The 9088-nt window shown below is 64.2% G+C and overlaps 1 protein-coding gene across 1 annotated transcript in view; it reads right to left on the bottom strand.

Moving 5' to 3' along the window:
* Positions 1–262: 262 nt before the first annotated feature.
* Positions 263–9088, bottom strand: part of ATG2A (autophagy related 2A) — a 20226-nt gene continuing 11400 nt past the window's right edge. Inside the window, exons 25-41 of the mRNA XM_031032093.2 lie at positions 8257–8327; positions 7950–8026; positions 7215–7385; positions 6968–7094; positions 6668–6879; positions 5903–6111; positions 5515–5650; positions 4044–4250; positions 3737–3838; positions 3572–3656; positions 3343–3475; positions 3184–3256; positions 2920–3002; positions 2558–2679; positions 2255–2409; positions 1033–1185; positions 263–948 (exon numbers count right to left, since the gene is read on the bottom strand). Of these exons, the coding sequence (XP_030887953.2) occupies positions 712–948; positions 1033–1185; positions 2255–2409; positions 2558–2679; positions 2920–3002; positions 3184–3256; positions 3343–3475; positions 3572–3656; positions 3737–3838; positions 4044–4250; positions 5515–5650; positions 5903–6111; positions 6668–6879; positions 6968–7094; positions 7215–7385; positions 7950–8026; positions 8257–8327 (2353 nt within the window). The 3' untranslated portion in view covers positions 263–711. The remainder of the gene's footprint in view (positions 949–1032; positions 1186–2254; positions 2410–2557; positions 2680–2919; positions 3003–3183; positions 3257–3342; positions 3476–3571; positions 3657–3736; positions 3839–4043; positions 4251–5514; positions 5651–5902; positions 6112–6667; positions 6880–6967; positions 7095–7214; positions 7386–7949; positions 8027–8256; positions 8328–9088) is intronic.

Here is a 9088-nt window from a genome sequence, read left to right as displayed (position 1 = left end):
TGAGGTGGGCTCCGGGCCCCTTGGGCCTCTTCGCTCAGCCCCTGCCGCACAGAAGTGGGGCTGGCAGCGGCGAGGGGCAGAGTGCGGACGTAGGGCAGCCAGGGGGACTGCAGGGCCGGACAGCTAGCTGGGGGCCAGTTTTAACCTGCTGGGCAGGTGTGGTGACCCCTGGTAGGAACATGGGGGATGCTGGGTAGGGACGTGGGGATCTGGGTGAGAGCCAAGGTCAAGGCTGAGGCTGGGGCAGCGCAGGTACACAGGATGAGGGGGCCGGCGGTGGGCACAGTTTATTGCACTTCATGCAGATACTGACCCACACGCTCCAAGGAGCTTAAAAATACATTGACCCCCACAGTGTCTGTCCCCCACCTCCCCCCAGACACAGAGAGACACTTGGCTGAGTGGGGTCGGGGTCTGAGGGTCCAAGAGCCTCCGTCCTGGGACGAGGCGGCAGTGTGGGCCCAGGTGGTGGTGGAGGCGGTGTCCTTTCTCCCCAGAGGAAAAGTGCAGAGACGGGGCTGAGGCCCCAGGCAGGGAGGCCTCGTTCTCACAGCGACTGGCAGGGGGTGCCAGGCAGGGTCCTTCAGGGTCCTTCCCAAGGGCCCGCCCGGCTATGGGCCGAAAGCTCTGGGGAGGCGCAGGAGCCAAGACGCCACCGGGGCTGGCTGGGCGAGGTGGGGAGCAGCGCCCGTGGGTCCCGGCGCCCGGTGCTCAGTCCTGGCCTTCGTCTGAACGCCACTTGAGAGCGTGGTCCTTGTGTGCGTCGGGGAGGATCTGGTTTCGCATCCCCCCGAGCAGACTGGACGTGGCCTCTGTGGCTAGAATGAGGGGCTTCACCACGGTTGGGGGCAGCTGGCGGATCACGCCCCCCACGGCACCCGTCAGCCCCTTCTGCTCGTGGCCCCGAGATGCCACGTCACAGATGGTCTGAGCCGTGTCCAGGATGCCCTGTGGAAGTCGGAGGTCAGCGCAGGGGTTTGGGGGCGGGGGGGACGTGGGCGTGGGACTGGGAAGAGGGCAGGGTCTCATCACCTCTCGAACTGTGTCATAGGCCTTCGCCACACCTTCCCGGAGGTCAGCGGGCTGGTGGCCCTTTCGCAGCCTTCGCACGGAGCGCTTGTCCTGCAGGGAGCGGGGGATGGGCGCTGCTGGGGACAGGATGTCGTACACGGTCTCAGCTGTGGCCTGAGGGGACATGGAGGGCACCAGATGAGGAGAGCCAGCGCGGGCACACACACCCAGCCCCTAGGACCCCAAGCCAGCCCCAGAGGACCGTGCTGGAAGCCCTGGCCAGCGCAGGGGCTGGGGGGGCATCACGCCTCTGCCTCCCCCACAGCCGTGCTTTACGGGGCTGCTCCTGCATCCTGCCGATGCTTCCAGCGCCCAGGTCGGGGGGCTTCAGGTGGAAGGCATTCTCCTCATGTCCACTGGACCCCAAACCCTCCTCGGGTGGACCACCACATGTGGACCCTTGCCCCATTTGTGAGGTGCCGCCCGTGCAGCTTTCGAGACCGAGTGTACCATCTCCCCTACCCTGCCCCTCGTCTGGCCCTGCCAGCTCTGGGGGAAGCCCGGGCGGAGTGCTGGGGTCCCTTAGCTCACCCCACCAACTCTCATCTGCCTTCTTACGCTGGCTGCTCTGTTCCTTTTGCCCCTCACTTCTCACCCTGCCTCCTCACCTAGCTGTGCCTTTGGGGGGCTCTCTGGGGCCTGCTTATCCTTCCAGCCTCCTTGCTAGAGATCTTGCCCGCGGCCTGCAAGGGGCTGGGCGTGCAGATCCCAGAAAGCCCTGAGCTCCCCCTTGCATCTGCACGCTCACCGCCCCACAGAGGCCTGCCCATCCTCGCCCTTCCACTAGTGTTCACGGCACTGAACTAGAGCTGCTCGCAGGACAACTCCCGGGCCTCCCTGGGGATCTGTCTGGGCCTAGCCGAGTGCGGGGCCTGAATGAGTGAGGGCCAGTCTGCGCCGCGGTTTTCCTGTCTGTAAACAGAGCCACACCCCCTTCCCTCCTCGTCAAGAGCTGGCCAGGAGCAGACACCCAGTGGGCTAAAAGCACGCAGGGCACCCACCCCCCGAGGAGTTGCTGTGGGCTCCAGGCCGGTCAGTGAGCCTCTCCTGTCCATGATTGTGTCTCATAAAATGAGACCGCTCATCCAGACTGTCCATCCTTAGTAGCGCTTTGGGGACAGATCAGGCACCATGGAGCAGACTCTCCCTGCCCTACGTGGCCTGGAAGCAGGTGCCCACTCACCTGGATAGCCTGCACCAGCCGGTTGCTGAGTTCCAGGGCGGCCGAGGCCGTGGATGAGCCAAAGGAGGCGGCCCCCCGCTGCAGCCCCCGCATGAGGCGCCCGTCCTTTCTGTACTGCTCGATGGGCAGCCAAAGCAGGTCCCGGAACCCTTGAACTGCAGGGACCGGGCTGTCAGAGATGCCCGAGGCTGTGCGGCCCGCACCGACCCTGACTTAGGACCTCCTCCCCCTACTCCTGGGGGTAGCTTCTAGGCTGCCCAAGAATCAGAGCCGTTTCCAGAGCCCCCACAGCCAGCCACTCACAGAGCTGGACAACGGAGTGCATGGGGCCTACACCCCCCAGCAGGCCAGGCAGCTGGTTCTTGCGGATATCCTGTAGCCACTCGTTGAGAGCGTAGCCCAGCACCTTGTCCACACCCAGGAGTCTGGGAAGGGGAGAGGAGAGGAGGGTACAGGGGCAGAGCCACACACTGAGGGGTCCTGGGGCCAGGACCCGAGTGAGGTACCCCAATGCTCTCCAGCCCAGTGCAAAGGATGACTGTGCCCACTTCACAGAGTGGAAACTGAGGCACCAGAGGAGGACTTGGCCAAGGCCACACAACCAGTCAGGATATAGCCAAGGGAAGACAGGAGACTGGGGGTGCTGGAGGGGATGGGGGGCTCACCCATGTCGGCAACAAAGCCGCTTCAGCTTCAGCTCGGAGCAGTTGAGCTGGGCTAGGCCGATGAGGAGGCCAGCGAAAGTACCCTGCGGAAGGAGGGATTTGGGTTCACACGATTCAGCTCTTCGGAGCCCCTGGAGGCCGGCTCAGCAGCCACTGCTGCTGGATCAAGCCCCGGCCCCCAGAAGACGAAGCCACACCCGGGCAGAATGGGGAGCCCCGAGAAGGCTGGCCCACGCAGCCACTCCGCGGGACAGCCCCACTCACCACCTGGTCCATGGTGACGTGCTTGCCGTGGTAATCCAACCAGATAGGCACCTCGGACGTGAAGCGGAACTCCCTGGATGGGAAACAGGGAGAGGGGGCCTTTGGTGCCTGACCCCGCCCCCTGCAGCCTGGGCGAGGACTCCCAGCCTTCAGCCCTACCTGAAGTAGATAGGCTGCTGCTCAGCAGAGGAGCTGTGTCCACCGCCCGTGGCCTCCTGGGAGCCGGTCATCTCTGCGTCCTCAGGCCGGCCCTCCTGGAGGCTGCTGGGCTGGACTCGGGTCTCAGGGCGAGCTAGGGTGGGGGACACCGATGGGGGACGGGCCCAGGGATGGCTGGGAGGCGGGAGGCGGGAGGCCCGGGCCCTCCCCTCCCAGCTCAGCCTCTCACCCTCAGCGGACGTCTCTGCCGAGACCATAGGATTGATGCTAGCCACCAAGCTGGTGAAGAAGTCCTTGAGGAAGAGCAGGGCGTCCTGCCGGGGAAGGTGCAGGTCAGAGAGGCCCAGGGGCAGTGGGGCTCACCGCACGCTCTGCCCCCTTCTGGCCTACTCACCTGGTCCACGTTGAGCCGCAGGGGCATCAGCGAGACCCGGAGACAGCACTCGGGCCCCCCCAGGTTGGTTGTGGGGGCCACGTGCAGTGCTTTCATGGTGAGCTGGGGGCAGAGGGCAAGCTCTGGGAACCCGCCGGGCCTCAGGCCCCTGCCCCCACCCTGTACCCCGCCCCCCCGGTGCCACATCTGCACACGCTGGTCCCTCAGCTGGGCCTGCCTGAGCCCCAGCATTCTCCCAGGCTCCCAACCCCCTGCTGTATGGGCACACACGGCCCTGCCCGCGGTGGCAAGCGGGGGCGGCCCGTACCATGTTGGAGTGGGCTCGACGTGGCATCCGCTCGCTCGTGTGCAGGTACAGGAACTTGTTGATCTGGGAGGAGGCCAGCCGGTCCCGGACCTCCAGCTCCTGCACAATGAACACCTGGCGGGACAGGGGCCGCTCCTCGAGCTCCTGGCCGGGGGCCGCAGGGCCTGTGGCTGGCTCCACCGGGTACACCTCGTGCTGGAAGCTTACCTGCGGGGCGGACGGACGCCTGAGCCGGAGAGGCAGGACCCCGCCTCTCCCAGCCCCCCTTCTGCCCCAGCCCCTCCCCAGCCCCCCACCTGGCTGCCTCCCCACAGTTGTCCCATAGTCAGTTCAAACTCCACTTGGCATGCTGAACTCTTGACCTGAATGTCTGCCCTGAATCTCCTTGCTCCGTTCCCTTCCTGTCACCTTAGAGGCCCCCGTGTGCCTGTCACCCAGTGCCAGCACCGCCCTTCTCCACACACCCAGAGGGACCTTCACAGAGCACACGCCCACCCACCTTGCGCCCTGCAAACACCCCCTCGGGGCCTGGAGGGGCCCGGCCTCTCCCTCCACCTTGCTCCTGACCGCCAGCCCCACTGGCCTCTCTCCTGCCCCTCGAACAGCTCAAGGCCCTTCTCGTCTTCGGAACTTTGCCCTGGCCTTCCCTCTCCCCGCCCCAGTGCTGGCTCCCCAGCCCCACTGGCTGCAGAGAGCCCGAGTTTGCTCGGCACGACAGCCCCGTGCGCCGGGGCAGAGGGCCCGCACGGCCTTGCCCTCAGGAAGCAGCACCTCTGCCCGCACCGCCTCGTGTCGCCCGGCCTCCCAACCTGGGGTTCCTCCCCATCCAAATTTCTCCAGGATCGGACCGCCGTCACCGGCTCTGCGGCTGCCACCACCCTGGGCGGCCACCGTCTCCCGCTGACCGCATCTCACTCTAGTAAAAGCCAGAACCGTCCTGTGGTCTGTGGGGCGGTCGGCAACCTGGTTCCCAGTCAGACCCACGGCCCCCACGGCCCCCACGGCGCCCCTCCCCGCCCGGCTGCGGTCCTGCTGGCCACGTGGCTCCAGTACGGCAGGGATGCTCCCGGCCTTCGTGCTGCGCCCTCTGCCCGAACCCTCTTCCCGCCCCCTTCCACGGCTCTCAAGAAGACTGCTGATCCTCCCCGGCACTCCCTGTGCCCCCTCCCTGGTTCACCTTCCCCAAACACTGACCCCAGTCCACACCACACAGATCTGGGGCTCCCTCCCCTACCACACACGTTCCGGGCAAGCAGGGCTCTGTCTGCTGTGCTCGCCGCTCCCTCCATCGTCTAGAACAGCACCTGGGGCGCGGTGTGGCCGCCGCTCTGCAAGCGCTCAGGGGCCTGGTGCCTGACCAGGGACCCGGAGCCAAGTGGCCACAGTGGCATGCTGGCTGGGTGCCAGGGATGGGAGGGCCTGCCCTGTCCCCCTCCCAGGTGGCTTTCCGGACTCTGAGCCCCCAGCTCACCTTGCTGAGCTGGATCTCCATGAGGACGTGGTGCTGCCTCCCAGTGCCCCCCTGTGTACGCCAAGAGTTCTGGGGCCGGTTGGGGCCGGAGCAGCGGGAAGGAGAGCCCCTGGGGCCCATGAAGCTGCCTCTTGCCCTGGAAAGAGGGACAGGGGACAAGCTGACTCGGGGGAACCCCCTTCCCGTCAGAGCGGGCCCTTCAGCCTGGGGCAGCCTCAGCCCTGGGGAGGGGGCGGTAAGGAAGGAGGAAGAACGGAGGCCACTGAGGCAAGGACACTGCTCAAGGTTATCGGCGGCTGAAGGTCGGAGCTGGCCCCCAGCCCGGGCCCCATCTCCCCAGCTGGGCGGGCCCCACGCCATTGCTGCCACCTGCACTTGTCCTTCTCACCTGTGGCCAGGCTGGGGGCCAAAGTCCCGGCCCCCATAGAGGTGCCAGACGAGCGAGACCTCACGGAGCACCACACGGCTGCTAGGCACAGGGAAGTGGGCAGGCGCCCGCAGCAGGTCCGTGCTGCCCAAGGGCCGTGAGAAGTACCCGTCCTGCACGACGATGGGGCCTGGATGCAGCTGTGTCACCACGGGCTCCCCATCTCGGGGCTGCAAGGAGGGGCCCGAGTGAACACAGGTGCTGATACCTTCCCCAGTCCAGGCCACCCTCTCCCAACTTCCTCCCCATCCTCATACCTCCCCCCCATTTTGGACAAAGGAGGACCGTCCTGGGCCACCATCCCCAGAAGCTGTGTCAGGGTGCTCTGTCCAGGGGGGATCTAAGTGCCCCGTGCTCTTGCCAACCCTGTCTCCCTGGGCCTGGGTCTCACTTGCATGTGACATTCCCATTGGCTCCTGGGGGCCAGCCGGTCAGCACCCCGGCAATCAAATGGTTCTCCTCCCCTTCCTGCTAACCACCTTGCTCCTCTCTTTCCCTCCCCTTGATGTCCTGTCCCTCTGTCCTGGATGCCATTCTTTCTTCCTCTGGAAATCCACTTGCTCCTTCAAGGCCCAGAGTCAGGGAGACTGCCGTGGACCCAAACCCACCTCCTCAGTGACAGAGACCACCTCCTACTCCTCTACCAGCAGGAGTTCTAGAAAGGTGCAGAAGGGAGCCAGCCTCTCCTACCACTTCCTGGCCCTGCCCAGCCTGCCCCCCACACACCGGGATGCCCAGGCCAGGAGCATCAAGGATGCAGAACTCGTCACTGTCCAGAGTGTCTCCATCTCCCTCTTCCTTTTCATCTTCCTGGGCCTCTGAGCAGGACCCCAGGCTGCCAGCGGGGGCCACAACAGGGGGCGAGTGGGGCTGGCCCCCACTCCGTTCACCTGGGAATAGGTAGACTGACACTGGCGAGGCCTGAGGGAGGGGGCCACCTGTGGAGACAGACACCAGTTTTGGGGGCGATGCCTGATTTGGGTGCCTGATTGTGTCCCCTGGCCCCAAAGCACCTCCGCCCCCCACCTGAAGGCTGGGTCAGCTCCCGCAAGCTGCGCTCAGTGTCCAAGAGGGCGTCGGCCAGGTCCCGCTGGTTGATGAGGGCTGTCTCCACTGGAGGGCAGGAGGGCAGGGAGGCAGGGCTCTCGGAGAGCTGGGCCGGGCAGGGGAGGAGTCATGAATGAGTGACGGGAAGGAGGGGTGCCCCTCCTCCGAAGCCAGGCCCCCGGGGGCTGCGGCAGGGGTCCCAGTGGCCTGTAGGGCCAGGCCTCACCTGTACCTTCTGGCCGGCGATCTCCGTGGGGCTGGGGGCCCGGGGAGGGGGGTGGAGGTCGCCTGCACTCATTACGTACTGGAGCAGGTTGACCAGCAGGGCGCAGGAGTCTGCACAGCTGTGCACGTGCACCACGTTGTTGGAGCAACGCAGTTCGAACAGCGGCTGGCTCTGGGGGGCCGCGAGGGATGGGGAATGGGGCACCATCAGCCCAGGCTTCATCCCCGCCACACACGGATAGGACCCGGCCAGGTCTTCCGGGGCGGGGCGGGTCAGTCTGCTGCCCAACAGCCCCACTGAATGAAGGAGCAAACGGAGCCCCGGGAGTGGAATCACCCAAGGAAGGAAGAGTGCACTCCCCGCATGAAAGTGTTCCAGTGCCCAGTCCTTTATCACTTACCTCAGCCTGGCCACGTGGGGCCTGTTACCTCCATTTTATCGAGGAGGAAGCAGGCCCCACAAAGGCCGGCTGACTCCCGAGGCCCTGCTTTTGCCCTGGCTGCAGCTGCCCCCTGGTGGTGGGGTTCATATTATGGGATGCCCAGGCTAGGCCTGGCCCTTGCCAGGGGGGCCACGAACCAGAGCCCGGCATGGAAGGGCAGGCAGTGACCGGAACCTGAGCCCAGACCCAGGGAGCAGAGGGAGGTGAGAGCGCAACGGCAAAGGGTGATCCCCTGAAGGCTCCCTCGGCCCTTGCACCTGCTCTGGCTCCGGGGGACTCTGCACAACACTCACCAGTTTGCCCTCGGTGCTCCCCTTCCAGGTTTTAATCACAAGCTCTAGAAGGTCAACATCCAAGACACAGACATAATCTGAAGCAGAGAACAAGAGAAGTTCCAGTTGCTTCTTCACGCCCAGCCCCTGGCCCATCACCAGAGCAGAGAACCTGGCGTTTCTCTAAGTGCAGCCCTTGTGCGCGTGCATGCGTGTGTGGGTGCTAAGAGCCCAGCCAGCAGCTGGGTGAGGACTTCTGGCTGCTCTGGGTGTGGCCGGGGGTTGTGGGCCCTCAGAGGGGAGGGAGCCCAGTCCAGGCCCTGCCCACCTCGCTGCAGATCCGGCGTCTCCACCTCACACTTGTCGGACAGGTATAAGGCTGAGTCGTCCAGGATGAACCTGGTGGGGAACAGGGCTGAGAAGGGCCCAGGAGCCTCTGCAGGCTGCAGCTCCATGGGAGCCACGGGGGTGGGGCCCCTAGAGACAGGCAGAGGGGCAGCCGCAGGGGGTCCCAAACCCACAAGAAACTAGCGCTGGGTCCTCGCTGGCCTCGGTGTTCTTGTCTGTACACTGGGGAGACTGGGCCCGTCTCCTGCGCCGCAGGCCCAAAATAGCGCATGCTTGCTTAGGTCAGAGGGCAGGTGGCGCTCTCCCAAGTATTTCCTGCTCCTCCTCATCCAGGCCTCGCAGCGGCCGCAGGAGGGAAGTGTCCTGCTCCCCCCACCCACCCACAGCATTCATTGTTCTTCCAAAGTCAGTCCTTATTTTAATGGCAACATAACACAAGCTCCTTTAAGATATTTTAAAACACAGGAATAAGAAATAATCTCTAACCATATTCCCTTAATCCCAAATTCTGAGAAAAGCGCCCTATGTATTCTCTTCATCTTTTCTGTGAAGCCACAGACATGTATACAAAAAACCTTCATAAATCTTAAAAAACACCACCACCACGTAGAGCTTTCTATCTTGGGTTTTCAGCACATATTGCATTACGGCATCTCTCGTGTTTTTCAATGTTATTCTTCAACTTGACCTTAATGGTCAGGTCAGCCATGTTTACTGACTCAAGTTGTCATCTGGGGGCATTTAGATTGTAAGTTTTAAATTCTACAAAGGCATCGCATTCCACCTCTGTTATCCTTACATCCTTAGAACAA

This window comes from Leptonychotes weddellii, chromosome 11 (assembly GCF_054177405.1).
Source record: "Leptonychotes weddellii isolate Sample4059 chromosome 11, ASM5417740v2, whole genome shotgun sequence".
NCBI lineage: Eukaryota > Metazoa > Chordata > Mammalia > Carnivora > Phocidae > Leptonychotes > Leptonychotes weddellii.
Note: the sequence above shows the minus strand (reverse complement) of the source record. Positions and strands in the feature narration are given on the sequence as shown.